Source organism: Hydra viridissima, unplaced genomic scaffold (genome assembly GCF_058129835.1).
Source record: "Hydra viridissima isolate aposymbiotic clone 2 unplaced genomic scaffold, HvirCarnegie_v1 scaffold_4, whole genome shotgun sequence".
Lineage (NCBI taxonomy): Eukaryota > Metazoa > Cnidaria > Hydrozoa > Anthoathecata > Hydridae > Hydra > Hydra viridissima.
The window spans coordinates 11,352,061-11,371,386 of NW_028324303.1; the positions used below are offsets into that span (position 1 = coordinate 11,352,061).

Sequence of the window (19,326 nt, forward strand, 5' to 3'; positions counted from 1 at the left end):
ACAACCCACTTAAATGATCCTAGAATAATTGGTAGATCATGATTTCTAATGCTACTAGACGTCTTTTATAAAGCTATTAGAAGTGACGAAGGTTCTTGGGAAGATTTCCGAGTTATTCAAGAGTAGAGTAGATAGACAGCTGATAATAGATAGTTGATTCCCTTATTCGACAAGCATTTTAAATATAAAATTCAATGGCAATTATAATTTTGTATGACGTCTAAGGCTAATTTGAAGCTGAGAACATCAAAAGTAAAGTACGTTTGATAAGGATTCAATCTGCAGCTGGATGTTTTTTGGCATACAGCTAAATATTTCGAATTATTATTTGATATATAAAAAATTAGCATAACCGTTAAAATGAATGCTTTTAACATCACTTTCGTTTTAGTGAATTAACGCGTTCCTAAACAAAGATTTTCAGCTAATGAAGTATTTCATGCTAATCATCGTAGATATATTGTTTAAAATAAAAATTTAACTTAAAATAAAAGGATAATAAAAGCATTTCTTTAATTTACTGAAAATATCTTTACTCCCCGTTTTCCCTTTTTAAATTTACACCTGCACAGCTTCTCTTCCAGACTTCCCCCTTCCTCACCAAACAATATGGAAAATATAATCTTCCCCAAGAAACACTATATAATCAAAACTCCCCGAATAATTTAGGAAGATAAGAACACTCAGATACATTCACAAAAAATTGTATTTCTTCCAGCGCATCAATAAATTAAAATGCAATATTGAAAAATTAACCAATTAATAACAAAACAGCAGGTCAAGTTAATCATGATTCAAGAGTTGAAATCACTTAGCAGATCAAGCTTCAAAGAGGAGCCTTTTGAAGGTAGCTTGATTCGAACTGCATAATTAATTTGTGAAAACAAAAAAAAACAAACACCCTTAAAGTACTTTAAATTTTCAGCTTACTATTAAATCTTCAGCTTGCTAATTAGATCAGGTAAAATCAAGTAAAATATGGGGATCTTTTCAACGGGATCAAAAGAAATACACCCCTTAAAAAAAGGAAAATTTCTTATTTTTAAACGAAAGGTAAACTTGTAAATTTGATTTATTTTAATCATCCTGTTTTTATTATTATTGTTATTATTATTATTACTATTTGGTTAATCAAACAACAAAAAATATCAACTAAAATAATGTAAAAGCTGAGCTGTATGTTGCTTAGGAACAGCAGAGCTAATTAGGATTTTAAAAAGTTCCAGAGTCCATTAAAAGAATCATACTGATCACTGAAAAATAAAAATAAATCTTATAACTGAAAAATAAAAAATAAAAATATTTTCAATTATATTTATAGTCCAAAAAAACAAATATATTAATAATAATCACAATAATAATATTAAAAATAAAAATAAAAAACAGAATGATTATTATAAATTGAATTTACAAATTTAGTTGCTAATTTCACCAGCTAAAAACAAATAAAATTAATTATTTGAGTTACTAAATACTTGAATATCAAGAAATCTTAATAAGCGAGATAAGCGAGATCATCAGCTAAATTCTTATAAAACTAATTCACAGCTGTTGGGTTGTCGATTAAATTCGCGCTTTTTTTTTTTACTTATACAAATATTTTTTGTCCAAACAACAGCAATTGAAGCAGTGTAACATTTTTATAAGCTTTTTTTTTATTCATTCATATTTTTTGGAGCCCTAATTATTCTGCTATTAAAAATTTCTCTTGTTCATTCAGATTTATGGAACTCTAAGTCGACAAAAACCAACATCTCCGACACTATCTGTTCAAGTATTATCGAAATACAGCCTAACCAAATTATCAAGCCTCTAGAAATATTTGTTCAGTTTACAGAGAATGTTTCATAACTAAAAGAGCAGCTTAAACTGGTTCGATTGACTAAAAAAAAATTGATTTGAGCTGAGCGATTCTCCTCACTATAGGCGCCCAGTGGAATTGCTGAGGAAGATTGAAAGCTCCATGAAGACAATCAACAAAAAATTCAAGAGCTGACTGAACTTCTTCACTGTTCTCCGCAGACAGTGCTTAATCATCTTGATTCTATGGGAAAAAATCAGAAGGTTGATGCTTGAGTCCCTCACCAACTGAGTCAAAACAGCAAAAATGAAAGGGTTGTTGTTGCTGCTTCTCTGCTTTCTAGAAATTGCCTGGCTGCCAAATAACGTAGACCATATTTAAGTTAAAGTATCATTGGAGATGAAAAAATAAAACAATTAATTTTTACGCGATTTAAACAAATAGATTTCCCGCGACAACCAAAAACTCGATCAAACTCCAGCAAGCGAAAGAAGTCAGACCGCGGCAACCGATATAATAGCAAGAACGATTGTGTTGGTAACGTCGCGGTTGTTATAGTTCTACCGATGATCGATCGATCATTTCGATTTGATCGATTCGATAATTCTTATGCCTAAAATTATTTTTCTGCTATTTATATTTGTTACAGTTGTACAAACAACTGAAGCTGATTTTTAGTTAATTCAACAAAAATGTGTTAATTGTATTTTGAAAAGTGATTAGATTTATGATAATTTCTAAAAATTAATAAAAGTTCACCACATTTTTAATGTAAAATATTACTTCAGAAACTTTTATTATTTGTTAACAAGATTCAAAGATTTCCTAGGTGAAATTTGTAGAATCCTTCGAAAAATCCTTGAAAACTCGTCAAGTGCATGAAAATGAAAGGTTTCTTTTCTCTCTTCTGCTAAGTTATTTCTAATCCTTCTGAATTACAAATTTAGATGATAAAAGTATTGGCTTATATTTCTAAATGAATCCATTTAGTAAGCTTTTTGTTAAACCTTAAGATGTTCCCGTTGCGTAGTGTTCTTGTTAATTATGCTTAAATTTATCCTATAACAAAAATAGCAAGCAATAATTTTAAAGATAATTACAAATAGTCGCTAATAAATATATTTTACATTTGTGTAAACTATTATTCATGAATAAAATTGAAAACTTAGTTTGTTTTATAAACATCACAAATTAGTAAGTATATATATATTTTTTAAATCTAAGTTATAAAGAGTTTAAAATTATTGTAAAGCTAAGATATTCTTAAGTAAGAATCACGGAGGAAGACTTCAATTTTCATACCAAGCTAACCAGCGCCATCTGAAGCTGAGAAAAATTGTCAAGAAAACAGACAAAAAATAGTTCACCATTGATGCGGTCAGCAACAGCCGAACTGACCATGGCATCACCCAGAAGAATGCAAGGAAAATATCTGATGTCATTAAGATTAATACAGAAGTCTAAGCATTAAAGACAGAATTGAGGCTGTGATCGCAGCTGATGGTAGCTTTAATTAAATATTGTAAAACACTCTAAATTTTAGTTTTTTAAAAAAATTTTATTTAGTGGTATTTTCAAAGTTGAAAATAAAAAAAAAAAATTCCAAAAATATTCGACACGTTACATTAAATATTTTCATTACAATCGCTGTAACTTACACACCACTTTTTTGTCTTTTGAAATATGAAATACAAAGTACAAAAGACGTAATGTTTACAAACTGTATAGCAATTCCAACTAGTCGACAATTAGTACAAACGGCACTAGCCAATCACAATTATTTACAAGTTTGCTAATTCGGATTGTAGCCAATAGCAGAATGAGGACTCTTTATAAGATAATTTGAACCATAAAACAGATAAGTACATAATTAAATGTTGACTAAATATGATTACATAGTGTGAGGGTGGCGTTTTTTTTTTTTTTTTTTTTTTTCAATGTTTCAAGTTATTTATTTAATTTAATGTTTAGTTAGTGAGGGTAAGGTTTGGGTTTAGGGTTATTTGTAATAGGTATATTGAGGTTGGGATCAAGTTTTATGGTCTGGGGAGTTCTTGGTTAAGTAAGGGTGAGGTTTGGGAATAGTTTGGTTAGGAATGGGCAATGTTTAATCTAAAAGGGCTAAACTTATAATCGCCGTTCTCAGTATATTCTATAATATAATAAAGCTCAACAAATGTTCTATTAATATGTAATGGTTAGCACTCTTATATTTATAACTTTTATATAATACAAATAATATTTTCTTACGCTTCTTGCAGTGTTCAATACTGTTTATATCAATTACTCCTTTTTCTTTTACATCTTCTTTTATGACAAATATCTCTTCTTTAATTAAATCTTTTGGATATTCTCCAACAATCAGTATTAAAATCTTCTTCTTTTCTTCTTTTATTCAACTGCTTATTATAAAACTGCTTATTCATCAAAGTACTCTCCTTATTACAAAATTCTTTCTCTTTTTTAAAATCCTCTATAAATCTCTTAAAAACTCTTTTCTCTTAAAGTCCTCTTCTTCTAAAGAGACGGCCGTACTCATCAGTCGCTCTAATCCCTCTATCTCTAATTCTCTAAGTCTCTCTTTTTTTGAGCTTTTATAGATTTTTGCGTGTTTTCCAGTTGCGATATCTTTTCATTTATTTATATATCAGGTTAATGAGTATTCGTGTTTACGTCTTTTCTCAGTTGTTTTTAACTTTTCTTCTTTCCGTTTTATCGTTTACTTACGTGATAGATCGGTGAATCATCGTGTATAAGTTTTTTCTGATCGTTGTTTTTGACTTTTCTTATTATCGCTCTATCATTTACGAGTCTTCGCATTTACTTCTTTCCTCACTTGTTATTTTTAACTTAATTCTTTTTGCTTTATCATTTATTTATGTGAAGAGTGGACGAGTCATCTTGTGGGTATCTTTTCCGATCGTTGTTTTTGACTTTTCTTTTTGTCGCTTTATCATTTACGAGTCTTCGCGTTTACGTCTTTCCTCACTTGTTATTTTTAACTTAATTCTTTTTGCTTTATCATTTATTTATGTGAAGAGTGGACGAGTCATCTTGTGGGTATCTTTTCCGATCATTGTTTTTGACTTTTCTTATTGTCGCTTTATCACTTACGCGTCTTCGTGTTTACGTTTTTTCCCAGTTGTTTTTAACTTTTCTTCTAACGCTTTATCACTTATTTAGGTGAAGAGTTAGTGAATTATTTAAGTGAAGAGTTAAGAAATTATTTTATCGATCGTCGTTTTTATTTTAGTTCTCCCTCCTCACAATAGCGATAAACATTAAAAAGTCTTATTTAATTATACATGATTCTTTATTAACAACTGATCGAAGATTTACACGTATTGAAACAGTATAAAAAGTGGTATTTTCGTTTTTTGTTTAAAAGTTTGATCTCTTTTAGAAGTTTATAACTAATGTATAATTAATACAGTTTTTTTTACGAGCTCCGAAACTCTATCTTATGATTGGTGTTGTCGGATGTACTTTTGAATGTCTACTTATGGAGGTTTGAGTTGAATTCGATGATTGCCTAAAAACTGATATTTTCTTTTTAAAGTTGATGGGAGGGATTCCGTTTTTATATCTTAAAATAGAGCGGGAAAAAAAAAATTTATTAACGAATAAACCACTTTGTATAAACTACATTATTAAAAACTATTTAGAAAAATAACGCAAACAGTTTAGCATATTTAATTTTTATACTTAAAGAATTGCACAGGCGTCAGCTTGGCTTTCGTACAAACCAAATAATTTTATTCCATTTCTTACTTTATATTCAATTAAGTTTTTAACGTTAGTGTAATGCTTTTCTTGTTCTTCAAGACAGCGTTGATCCCAACTCCAGTCATAATATTCAAATGCAAACAAAGACTGCTGGAGAGAGCTTTTGTTAAACTCAGCGCAATAAACGTTTGGACACCATTGAAAACCGATCGCTCTACATATACCTTGTTTTATTCTTTCGTTAAACATAGCAATAGATGCTTTATCCATAGCATCCACCACACGGTATGGAATCAGATGTCTGGAATGAATTGCAACACGTGGAAAAGGAACCTTTTCTGACTCTGGAAAGTTATTTGGTGACTTGCTATCAGGATGCATTTGAATTCGAAAAGAGTATTCATTGTAATGAAACCGATAAATATAGTTACACATTATTGCAAACTGACACAAGCATCCATCTACACCACCTCCAACTTTCAAAACAGCCTCACCAAATACTTCTGAAAAATTCTTTCCATGGAGTTTCTCAACGTGCAAGCGCATGGCAACCAAATGGCTCACTTTAATTGTTACTGGGAAATAAGACATGCATATCATGAGCTGTTTTACTTTCAGCATAAATTCAGTGCATGTTGCATAATAAACATTACCTGCAATCCCTACAACAATAGGTTTCTTGCCCTCAAACAAGCTCTGTGGAGTAACTGGTGTTGTGAAAAGTGTATCAGTGTCAACAAAACCAATGTATTCTGCATTTGTATACAAATCAGGATAAAAGGCGTCATAATACATCCTAAATCGGTCAGAAAAACGGTTTGTACCGATTGCAGCAGCGATTGGTTTGTCTATATAAGCTACTCTAGGAAAGGGCCACATCGACAAAATTTGATTTCCAAGTACGTGATCACCTGGAAGTTCAGAATTTAGAACAATTGTTATGTTATAAAGTTCGGGTGGCCAAAACAACCTCAAGCTTTTTAAGAACCATCTTTGATAGATCCAAAACCACCTGGGTTCAATGCTTGATAACCTGATGTTTAGTTCATAGCTAGGAAAAGAGTCCCATGGTCCAGTTAAATTTGTCCTGGTTAAATTTGGGATTTTAGAATAATATCTATTTTCCAAAAACACTTTTACATTGTTCAGATTAAATGCATTGAAGTATTGTGTGCTTGACGATGCATTTTTAAAACTTTTCCAAACGTTGTCACTTTCATAATATACAATTACACTAAGTGATATGCATAATAATATGGTGAAATACGAAAAGAATCGGATAATTCTCCCTTGGGTCGATTGAGGAGATATACTCTGCTTCATAATTCAAGAATGACTAAATAAAAATGACCTGCAATTAGAAATTCTTTTAAAGTTTTATTTAATCGTTTTATCAACATTCTTTAAAAATGGTCAGCTAATATAAATTTAGTGTTTTATATTATTCTAAAAAATTCCGTTAAAAATACTTCATATTTAGATTATAATTAAACAAAATGCTCTATCTTAAAATCACAATCCAATGAAGATTTTTCTAGAAAAACAATCCTTACTACTTCCTACTAAACGCTTCAATATTACAAACTACAACTCACTTTAATGATGACTTACTTCAGACGAAAATATTAACCTGTATGAAATACACCTCAGCTTAAACATCGGTTATAAAAAACTAAAGTATTCTTTTCAGTTAAAAATAGGAGGCCAACTTATAAAACAGGTCAACTTATACACCAAAATATACGGTATTTTTGTTATAAAAAAACTATTGTCAATTACACCTGATCTATATTTTTAAAGTTGATTGCAGTATCTTACCCAAAACAGAGGTCACCTCCCGAAACTTTTAAAATCATGTAAAATCATGTAAATTTTAAAATCATTTAATAATAAAATTGCAACTTTTTAAATTTTGTTTTTGTATAATAAATTAAAAAAAAATCTAGGCATTTTTCAATGGTCTAGGGAAGATGTAAAGGAACCACTATTGCTTACTGGATTTTTTTGTTGGATCGGATATACTCTGTCTATACGCTGCTGTCAGTTACTTCGAATACTTTATTCAATTTTAATCTCTTTTTCCTTTTTTTTTTTTTTTCATCTTAATTTTTTTCTACAACTTCTTTACATGTTTAAACCCTTAGCTTTCTTCTTTTTAATATAACTTTTTTAAATGTTACATGAGATAAAAGTGCCGATTCATATAAATAGGTCAGTAGTGTTATATATAATATATATACTTAAAAGATTCTTTCAAAATAACAATAAACTAATGTGATCAGTGTTGAAAAACCTCACAAGCTAGTTTTTTCTGATAACATTCCTCTCCTTCATTACACTTAGCAAGAAATGATTCTCTATTGCGACATGAAATAATGAAGAAGAAATATTAGGATCATTTGTCCTGAGTAAAAGATCTTTATGATAAAAATCCCATTTGGTAGTTGCATGATTAAAATATTTTCAAATCTCTTTCAAAGTAAGAATACTTCTCTCAACCAATGACGGAGTGACGGATCCAGGAACTTTAGGTGTGTGTATGTGTGAGTGTGTGAGTGGGAGTGCACAGTTGTCAGAAGTTGTAAAAAATGCGCTAAAACTTCAAGAGACTGAGATTTTTTAATAGTTAGTAAACTAATATAAACTTGTTATTTGAAAAGACAGTAAAAACCTTTTTTCTTTAAAAAAAAAATTTATTTAAACTTTATTTAACAACATCATGAAAATTTATATCTTCAGTACTGATATCAGTGCTTATAAAATGACAAAAACTCGCAAAATATAAGCAATCACATAATTAAAAAACTAAAAAATTAACAATAAAACTGATTTACGATGTAAGATTAAAGAAGTTTCACTGTTTTCCTGTGGTTCCTATCGGAATTTTAATGGTGAAATTCCGATGGGAACCACAGGAATTTCAGGAATCATTTTCCAAAAAACTTTTTTTTTAAAATGTCAAGATTTTTCATCAGAACTTGATATTGATTTTGATTAAATACATGTGGTTTATGAGTTTTAAAAGGTTTCATTAAAGGCAAAAAACGGCTAAATAATTTTTTTTTAAATCTGTTCTTAAGTTATTATATAATTCTTCTTGATTTTTAAATAAATAGTTGATTTGTAAATTTTCAGAAAATAGCATTACATATTCGCGAACATAAAATTTTTTATTGGCTTTTCAAATCGTAAAGAACAAATTTATATCAGTTTACTACTAAAAAATTTCAGTTTCTTGAAGTTTCGGCGCATTTTTTGTGCTTTTAGCCCTCCCCTCTTCCCTATCCCTATTATAATCCAGCATATATATATATATATTTATATATATATATATATATATATATATATATATACATATATATATATATATATATATATATATATATATATATATATATATATATATATATATATATATATATATATATATATATATATATATATATATATTCAGCATATAGTTTTAACTTACCTTTTCTGAATGTTTACATATTCAATATTGTTATGAATAATTTCGCAAAATATAAAGAGAAAATTAAAATCATTCTTAGTGTGGACAATGGAGTGGTTTTTTATTTTAATGTTCAGATCGAAATAAACGTTCTAAAAAATAATGAAAAGTAAGGCGGTTATTACATGTAAGTGTTCGATTAGTCGCAACATTTTTGCCGCACGAAACTTTATAACTTTTTTTTTTTTTTTTTTTTTTTTAACCTTTTATGAATAATATAATTTCTCATGATAAAAACGTTGCGTGACGCAATTTATTTAAATAGGTTTTATACCACATAATACTTGATATTCTGGTGAGACGAGGGGGAGGGGAACTCTTTTCTGCCCGTCTCTGGATCCGTTACTGCTCTCTATTGTGTACTAAGAAAGTGTTAGAAAACACATGTTAAATGTTCAAAGATTTATTTTTAAAACTTAATCTGATAATTTATGAACCAACTCGTAATTTTTGTACTGAAATGTGTTTAATTTAAAATCTACCTTGGTGACAACTTCTGCTTTTAACAGGTAACTAATAAAAAGCAGGGACCACTACACACAATGGTACTGCACCTATGCAAAAATATGGACGGATATTTCCAGTAGAGAGCCAACTGTGCCCCAATCCCAGTATTCATCTGGCCGTAACCGATGTTTTCTACAAAAAATCATACATGCAATAGCCAAATAAGTTTGAGTGACAAATATGTTAGACAGAATCAAATGAAGAAGATGCCAACGAAAGTGATAATGAATCGAACGATTCCGATGAAGATAATGATCCAAATTCAGATTGTAATGACAATAACTATCTTAAGGTATTGAATCGCAGCGACATTTTTAATGATATCATAGAGAAAACTGCTCATGAAGCAACAGAGCATTTCGAGGTAACATGAAGCCTATATTGAATAATTAACGTGAACTGATTAAATTTTTGAATGTCATCAACCGTTCAAAGCTCCATATTGCAAAAGCATGTTTTTGAACAAGAAAATAAAAAATCGATCTTAAAACTTGACATCAAAACTCTAATTTAACTGTAGTAATGCTAGATTCACTCAAAAAACGATATGATGAGCACTTAAATATGGTTTTGCAAATATCTCATTAGTGCACTAAAGATTTAGTGCCGCTAATGAGATATTTGCAAAACCATATTTAAGCTCGTCACAAACTAATGATGGCTTCAAATATTCATAAAAGTTGGGAATTATTCAATATGCAAAAAATATGATCAAAAAAAATTTTGTTAAAGTATTGGATAGTGTTGATGTCAAATCACCGGTTGGAGAAGTTGCTGAAGAAGCCATTAACAACCTGAAGTCACAGTTGCAACAACCTCTAACAAAGATGGTTTCGTTCTAACCCAAGATTAGTAGTTCTGATCCATTTTCAGAGATACTAAAGGAGTTTAAGCTATTTGAAGCAAGTGGAGTTCGAACATCGGTTTAAATAAGATTTATGCTACTCACAAAACCATTTAGCCCACGTCAACATCCAGCGAAAGGATGCTTTCTGTTACTGGTAATCTTTACACTTCGAAGCTAAGTAAGCTTCGAAGCCGAACGAATTAAGATGTTAAATTGAAAAATTTTGATATATCAATTTTGGAAAAATAAAATATTGAGTTGAATGCTGCTATAATTTTTTGATAATACTAAAAAGTAAAATAAATTAATGAAAAAATAAAAATAGAGACGTATGTATAATGATTTGACTAAACTTTTAAGATGTTTCGTATACATACCGTGTAAAACCGTTATAAAACCGGTATTATAATTTTCTGGTAACTTAGAAACTGTATACCAATATTTTTAGATAAATATGTAATGATAATTGTAAAATATTTTTGTCTGTTCTATCAAATCAACATTAACATTTATAGCACTAAAAAAAAGGCTGATTAAAATTCATCTTTAAATATTAGAACTAAAAACTTTTTAAACCAACATCTCCAGATCCACTCGGAATAGGATGTTCAGATTTATTTTCTTGTAATAAGTTCTGTTGGAATCCAAAAAATGAAGCAAATCTGAGATACAAGGTGACATTTTTTTATTGCTGAATTACCCAATCAGGATCAATTCTAATTCAAAACTTCAATTCTTTAAGAAGAAATCTCCCTGGCATATTATTTATTCATTGTTAAAACATGCTGTTTACATAAAACTTACTTTGCTGTTTTTCTTTAAAAATCATCACCTCGTTAAGTTTAGCTTCCCTTCTTTTTGTCGTTCTTCATAAAATCAATTTTTAAAACAAATTTATTAACATAGTTCAAACGTTTTAACATAGCTATGTTTTCATTAAACAGTAGCACATATGCATTTTTCAGACAAAAATAATTCATTTATGATTGTAGATATATCGAATATAGATATTCCAAATGATTTACATTAATAAAATAAAAAGAAAAACGCAAAATTATTTTGTTTTGAACTTTGATATTTATATCAAAGCCTTTCAGCTAATTCCAAAAACTCACTTTCTCTTTTTCTTTCTATATTTCTCTAAATATTCCTCCTCTTTGAGGAACTGATCATGAAGTCCATGTTTTATCCTTGAGTTCGTTTTTGTAAATGAAAGTTTGAAATCTTTTTCAGCTGCCAAGTGTAACAATTCCAAATTGTTTATCTCAGAGAGTTTGCAACCACAATAGTAAGGTTGGTGCACATATCCATCTATGATTGTATTCTGGACGATAACATATCAAGAGTGAAATCGATTGTTTGAACGACACAGCATCAAATAGCAGCCATTCTCTTTTCTATCTTAAACTAGACTTATTGGAGATTACAGGAAACTTTATTTCCTCGTACGTACGCGTATCTCATTTTTTATTCTATTTGATGAAGCTGTTTTTTCTTTTTATTCCCTTTTTATTACCAACGTAACCATAAAAAAAATTTCCACTAAAAATAAACTGTAAACGGTTATCGTTCCTGAAAGTATATTTATATACAATAACCAGAAGCATAATGAAAAAAATATGAAGTTTTAAAGTTGTAGCCGAGATGTGTTTCCGAATTTTTGTTTTTAGACGTTTTTATTCTACTTTAACTTCACATAAAAATTGATAAAAAAAAAAAAAATTGAATTTTTATTCACAATGATATAAAGATTGCTGGTCTTATCCAAAAACGCTATTCTCACTTTCAGTTTTTGAATTTTTGCTCGACCCCTTATCCGTTATGAAGCTATCACTGAAGTTAAGAATGTCCTGACGTAATATAACGCGTGTTAAATGACACGACGTTGGTATGGTTTCTTTTAGACCTAATTCAGGTGAGAACTTTTATTCTGAATCGAACTATATTATAATAAAGTCGTTTTAACACTAATCAAATAATGACCTTTTTACAAAATTGCATTAATCCGTGTTTTATTCATTTTTGCTTTCGAATAGCGTGCATAAATTTAAAACGTCGGAAATAACCCAATTCAAGTTTAATGACATGTAATTTTAACAAGGATAAGAAACTCTGACAGCATTTCATCTGATAATATATAACGTTATAATATATAATATTGAAAAAAGTTGATTGAAAAAAAAAAAAAAAAAAAAAAAAAAAAAAGAAAAGAACAAAAATATAATACGCGTTTTATTAAAACCACTTTCTTGTATTTAATACTAAAGGCCACCGAAAGGCTAAAGGGTTTTTTTTTTTTAAAAAAAAACAGCACTTTAATATTTTATTACTTGGGGTTATTTGAGTGACATATTCATTTATTATATTAGAAAATAAGATAATAACTGTTAATAAAACAAAGTTAAAAGTTTTTTTTTCTGTACCATTCAGCCTTTCAATTCTTACCCCGCAATTAGACGTTATCTCGTTTTGGTAGAAGCCCAGTAGGCATTGGACGTCCTTAAACGTCCATAGACGGCCACTGGACGTCTAAGGACGTTTAACACGTACTGGGAGCAATAGGAACTACTTAGAATACTGCAATAACATCATTCTCTTAACTCGTCGTTCAAATTTTTTTTTTCAAATTTTTTCATTAATTTCTCTGTTTTCTGAGGTTTATTCTTTGTGTAAATAATTTTTTAAAATTATGTTAGCATATTTTAAAATGATGTTAGCATCATAAGGTCAAATAAATCGTTAACAAAATGATGTTTACGTTACCCTTTACTTCATAGGTAATCTTATTGTTTTTTAAATCTTGAAGCTTGTTAATATTTTATGGGATTTTAAGTTAGATATTTAAATATTTACTTAAATATTTAAATTGCAGAACTCAAATGTTTCAAAAGTTTCGTTTAAAGTTGGTACTCAAAAAACTTATTCAACAGAAAAATTACAAAGTATCAACAGAAAAATACCACAATATCAAAAATATTTAAGTATCAAAAATAAAAAACTTAAATACAAATATAAATATATATTTTACCTGGACTTTAATTTTCATAAATATTTGGTAAAATTTCTCTTCAACGCTCAAATTCTCTTACATTTTAACTTTATCTCGAACAAGGAAAATTGTAAAAGCTTGAAAGTTTGTTACACAAGCCCGGGTAATAATGACTACCTCAAATACGTTCCACAGTGAACTGTAAAAATGTTCTATAAAGAGTTTCCTAAAAGCAATTAATTTTTTAAAGCTTTTTCTTCAAGACATTTAAGATGAAGTTAATGTTTATCTATAACCTTCATGAAAATTATAGATTAGCAATAAATAACATTTGTCACAAACAAATCAGCTATCTGAAAAGAAAAACTGTTAAATTTTAACAAGAATGATCCAATATTCATTAAGTTGTTAAATTTCTTTTATATTGCTGTAAACTTTATCGAGTACTTGGTAATACTACAGCCTTTCATTAACTTTTATTTGAAAAATGTAGTATTGATAACTTAGTATATATAAATCAACTTACGAATGTTAGTTAACATCATAAAACAAAATATTTTCTAAATAATACTTCAATTAACTAGAAGTTAAAATTTTATATAAAAAAAACGTTTTATAACGTAATGAAGTTGTTACGCAGAAGAAATTTTTAGGGGATTACGTCACAGGTTTATTTTTAGGGATTACGTCACAATTAGCCAGAGAGCAAAAACAGCATAATTGTGACTAAAAATATCATAACTAATATCAGACTTACAATTGTTTCATTCAAAAAAATTATTCGCAATAAAGGTGCTTTTGAAAGATTCCTTGTTTTGCGACAAATTCTCCAATTTATGGAGAAGACAAATCTATCTAATAACTGGAAAGATTTTTCAACTTTCCTGTAATAAAACAAGTCTGCGCTCGTGACAGCTAAATGATTTAATATATTTTTTTGAAAACTATAAATGGTTTAGCCTAAAATAAATGTTTTAAATTTAAGGACCTGTCTTTTTATATTTGGATACTTTCCTTAAGACGGCGGTTGGTATAGAATATTGATCGTGACTTTTCTGTCCCTACAAAATATTGTACCAATACATTATTATGAATTAATTTGGCAAAAATTGTATAATAGCAAAGTTTGAAAAGAACCAGTTATTTTAAGGGTTTACAAATACTTTCGAAAAAGTTTTATGATTTTAGCAAGGAAAATAGTAAAGACAAGTACTAAAAAATGTTAAATTCAAATTAAAAAGACAATAAATCTAAGTTTTAACGACGCATTTTATTGACATCTTATTTTGCACTCGCGTCACAGACGAAACAATTATTGTAGTTAATTGTGCTTGACTTCAGTTAACAGTAACATCTGGTTCGTATTAAAAGAAATTTTTTTACAACTTTCCATAAAGTGGTAAACTCGTGCCTCCTTAACCTTTTCTGCCGATGACAACAGTACACCCTGTTGACTATAATCTATTTCATCAACTAAATTACTTTCCTTGTCGAATCTTCATATGTAGCGTCATAAACCTGGGGTGCATTTTGAATAATAACTTGTCGGGGTCTTTACTTTTTGCCATGTTTTTAATTTCAAAGCACGTCCCACTTCATCAACAGCTCCTTTCCCTAAAAATTCTATTTAATTGTGGAAAAATTTAAAGGCGCTTGACAGTTCCTCAAGAAACTTCGCCATAAAGCAGTAATTGAATAAAGATGATGTTTCATTGCTCCAAAAAGTTCTTTTAGGAAGTTTGATTGGGATGTAAAGCCTAACAAAATGGTTTATTTAAAGGATTGCATAAATGTAATACCCAACGAAACCACATTAAAGATGGTTGGCGGTGAAATGCATAATTAATACATTTTTAAGAGCAGCACTGACTTTTTGCTGAGATCATTTTGATTATATTCATCTAAAAATTTAATTCTTATTATACCTCTAAAATTGCTATAAAATATTCAAGCCTTTTTTTTGTCTTTCTTTAGCTGATAAAGTTGAATTTCTTCGCTCCAAAAATATTATGGTGATATAATATTCATTCTGAAAAGATTGCTGTATAAATTGAAAAACTTTGAAAAGAACAAAACTCGGGCGAAGATTTTTTAAAGCAAAACAGAAAAGCGCAGTGTTCGTTTTATCTTCGATCGTCGTTCTGAATGTATTTGCAAATTTTTCTAACAAATAAACCTTGTTTTTCTCATCTTTTTATCTGAATTGAAAACGCCTTCGCTTCTTGTTTAACTAGTCTAATAATTTTTTAAAATTCTTTTCTATTTCATTTTCAGTTAGATTTTTATCGATATATTTTTTGTATTTTCTTTAGTAGGTTTTATGTGTTTTCTTTATTCTAATGCCTTTAAATAAATGCATTTATTTGCTCATAAAACTTATCATTTCACAAAAATCTTTTAAAACTTTAATCATACAAAGTCCTTTTGCTATCAAAAGTTGTCTTCTAGACGGAGGGGAGTGAAGAGTTTTTTGTCCTATAAACTTAGTTTTCATAAGAGACTTTTCAATTAATTGATTTTACGGAATTAATTTTGTGAGGTCATTTGAAAAAAGTAGGTATGTAAAAGTTTGTGATTTTAAGAGAATTATTTGAGCTGAAAACCGACATTAGGTTCTAAAACCTTGCATACGATCATGAGAAACGCTCTGGAAAGAATCCGTATTTGTGAAAAGGGAAATAGGGATCATTTGAGAGTTTTTGTTTTTATTACACATAATACTGAGAAGTATCCATATATAATATTTTCCAATTATAGTATAGTAAAATTCTTGTAAAGCGATTGGTAAAGTGCTCTCTTCTACTCGGAAATTGTTTTTTTAATTATATTTTAGTTTTTTAAAAATCCATAATGAAGAACTTTCCGATGTTTAATTTTTTAGTATTCAAAATTTTTCATCTTGACGTCAAAAATGAATTTAATGGTAATCTTTAAATTCGATGAGATTAAAAATTAACAATATTTTTTGTCTCATGCGAGTCAGTTACTGTGATTATAAAAAGAATTATTGAAATATAGCAAAAATGATAGAGTAATATTTTATAAAACTTCTTTTGTTTTAAATATTCTTTCATATTTTAAATTTTATTGTCCACTATTTCGAAGCATCACACCCATTTGTTGTTTTTTCATGAATGGGTTGTTCACAAACCCAGATTAATATTTATTAAAAACTGAAGTTTTTCATAAATTTCTTAAATAAATTACCTTATGTATATTAATCATGATCACACACAAAAATAAAATTTTTCTAAACATAATATTTTTCTAAACATCAAAACAGATAATTAACTAGAAATGAAATTTTCATTTTCCAAGGGAGATGCGAATGATAATAGTTTTAATTTTCAAACTACGGAGTTACACAATTGAGTAGAGAATAAAAATGATAAAATTGCTGCTAAAAATAATATTAAAAAAAAATTCGTAAGTGTTACGAATATTTTAATGAAATATCTTCACAATTAATTTTTTGCTGTTCTTAGTTTGAATTCCGCATAAATACAATGCGGTTATTAAGTAACGCAAAAAATAAACAATATCTCAAACATTTTATGAAAACATATATGTACAACAAAATTTCATAATTATTAGCATCCTAGGTGGTTTTATTTTATATGTTAAATAATACCCTCATCAACTTGCATAACCAATTCACATCGATAAAGAACGCTGGTCACAGAAGCCAATAATTAATCCTGTGATACTTCAGTTATGACCTCTAAAATTCTTCTCTTAAGTTCATTCATGTTTTGGGCCTCTTCGATAAACTCTTGATTTAATCACACCCCAGAAGTAAAAGTTGAAGGGATTAAAATAGACTCGCAAATTTCAGCTTGGATAAATTTAAACAATTAAAGAAAAAAAGAGAAAGAACATTACCTTTTCTTTTTCTAAATAAAAATCTTTAACACAAGCGCATTAGTTTAGCTATCTAGAAGAAAAATTAGAAAAAAAAAATTCAAAGCAAAAATAGAAAAGGATTTCTTGGTTTATTTAAGTTGATAAAGTGGAGTATTTTTAAAATTTTATTTAACTGCTGTTAAGAAAGATTATCATTAATACACCTTACAAACCTTACGTTTGGAAAGTCTTCTATCCGATTCCCCATAAAATGCAATTATAAATTTGTGTAAACTATATTAATATAAAAAATTTTGTATAACACATTATTTATATTATTAAAGGCTTCTTCGAGCATTTGCAAAGCGTCTTTTCTGGAGGTTAGTTTTTTTGTTTCGTTTTATATTCATTTCAGCGATATTTGTTAATGAATTAAATATGACGTGAAAAGATAAATTATTGAGATCTAAACGACATTATTTCGAATACAAAATTAAAGTTCGAATGTTTTATATCAAAGGTTTTTCTTTTTTGAAAACAGATATTGTGTATGGGATTTTTCCAATCGTAATTTTCTGCAGATGATTGCATTAAAAATTTTTATGTTTTGTTAAAAACTTCTTAATTTCTCTTATCTCTTTTTTTCTGAAGCAATGCAGAAAAAAAATTTTTTAAAGTCGGTTCTTATTGTTAGAAATTTTAACATTTTATCAGAACTTGTGACACTTTTTTCGATTTAGATTGGCATATTAAAGTTTGATGATCCTTTGATTGGTACCGCTATAAGTTCATCGGTCTTTAAGTGAAAGGAAAATTGAAAATGTTAAATTGCTATGGAGATTTTAATGTTGTTGTTTCGTTCACTAATATACTGTGTTTAAAAAAAAAAGCAAAAATAGAGTTTTTCCAGAATTCCCAGTTGTAAGAAATAAACGCCAAGCATAGAAGTTTGGGAACGACAGAAAAGAGAATATGGTACTTTGTCTAGACTCATGCAAAACAAGGAGACGATTTAAACATTAGTGGGTAGTGATGTTTCAACCCTTGAAGTAACCGTTACATATAAAACTAAGGATGGCACTTTTACTTACTTTTTTTTTACTTACTCAAGTAAGTAGGCCTTTATGAAAAAGTAAATTGCGTATATAATTGTAAACGTTCAAAAAAAACTTAAATTTACTTTTAAAAGTAATTTACTTTTCTAAAACAAATTTTATTTTGTAAAGAAAGGTGGATTTACTTTCAAATGTAAGTTATATATAAGTAGATTATATAAAAAAGTAATTTACATTTAGATTTAAAATTGAGTTACATGGAAAAGTAATTTACTTTTACATTTAAAAGTTAATTACTTTTTTAAAAGTGCATTACATAATAGAATTTTACCTCGAAATGTAACTTACTTTTACATTTAAAAAGAATTTATTTTTAAAAAAAATTATATTGCAGTAGTTGTAAAAAAAAAAAGCATTTTAAAATACATTATAAAAACGTTACATGCAATCAAATGTAAATAAAATTACTTATAATTAGTTTTCCTAAGTAGACATGTGTTATTTTATAACTAAAATGAAATGGCTATTAAAAGTAAATTACATAAAATTACTTTTGATTACTTAAATTTACATTTTAAATAACTTTTAGTTACAATTAAAAGTAATCTATACTTAAAAAGTAAGTAAATTTACTTTTGGTCAACATTTTCTCTGAAAGGATATTGTATGAGAAATGCAGTGAAACAAAACTTGCAGTAAAGCATAGCTAATTTAATGTGAAATGCAGTGAAACAAAACTTGCAGTAAAGCATAGCTAATTTAATTTGGGGCAACAACTGGTCTGAACGGATTTAGACTTTTTTTTCCCTGTGCACCTTTAAAATATCAATAACCGACTCCGATCCATGATTATATTGGCAATTAAAACCATTCCTAGCGCCGGAACAATATCGCATTTGCTTTGAAACCATTGTTAGACCCTGGTTAAAAAAAAGTTCAATTCCTGGCCAACATGGAAATATTTTACTAGTCTTAGACTGGAACAGTTATCTTTTTAAAAATTTTCAATCACGGAACGTATGGAATTCAGACGGTATCAAGAAAAAT

General features: G+C 28.4%; 1 protein-coding gene across 5 annotated transcripts; it reads right to left on the reverse strand.

Moving 5' to 3' along the window:
• Positions 1–4,182: 4,182 nt before the first annotated feature.
• LOC145183477 (uncharacterized) lies at positions 4,183–17,653 on the reverse strand. Of its 5 annotated transcripts, none has more exons than XM_090084966.1 (5): positions 17,463–17,621; positions 17,264–17,315; positions 17,013–17,153; positions 13,421–13,607; positions 4,183–6,863 (listed from the first exon to the last, which is right to left on the reverse strand). In XM_090084966.1, exon 5 carries the CDS (start codon positions 6,848–6,850, stop codon positions 5,507–5,509), a length of 1,344 nt encoding a protein of 447 aa, XP_089941092.1. In that variant the 5' UTR covers positions 6,851–6,863; positions 13,421–13,607; positions 17,013–17,153; positions 17,264–17,315; positions 17,463–17,621; the 3' UTR covers positions 4,183–5,506. The 5 variants fall into 5 exon arrangements, with proteins under 5 accessions (XP_089941092.1, XP_089941091.1, XP_089941089.1 ...); XM_090084965.1 differs by having other exon boundaries at positions 17,458–17,621; XM_090084963.1 differs by lacking the exon at positions 17,013–17,153 and having other exon boundaries at positions 17,463–17,653.
• Positions 17,654–19,326: the final 1,673 nt, after the last annotated feature.

Bases quoted from the DNA above. Each gene is read 5' to 3' on its own strand.
- LOC145183477 (XM_090084963.1), bottom strand. From the start codon at position 6,850: ATGAAGCAGAGTATATCTCCTCAATCGACCCAAGGGAGAATTATCCGA.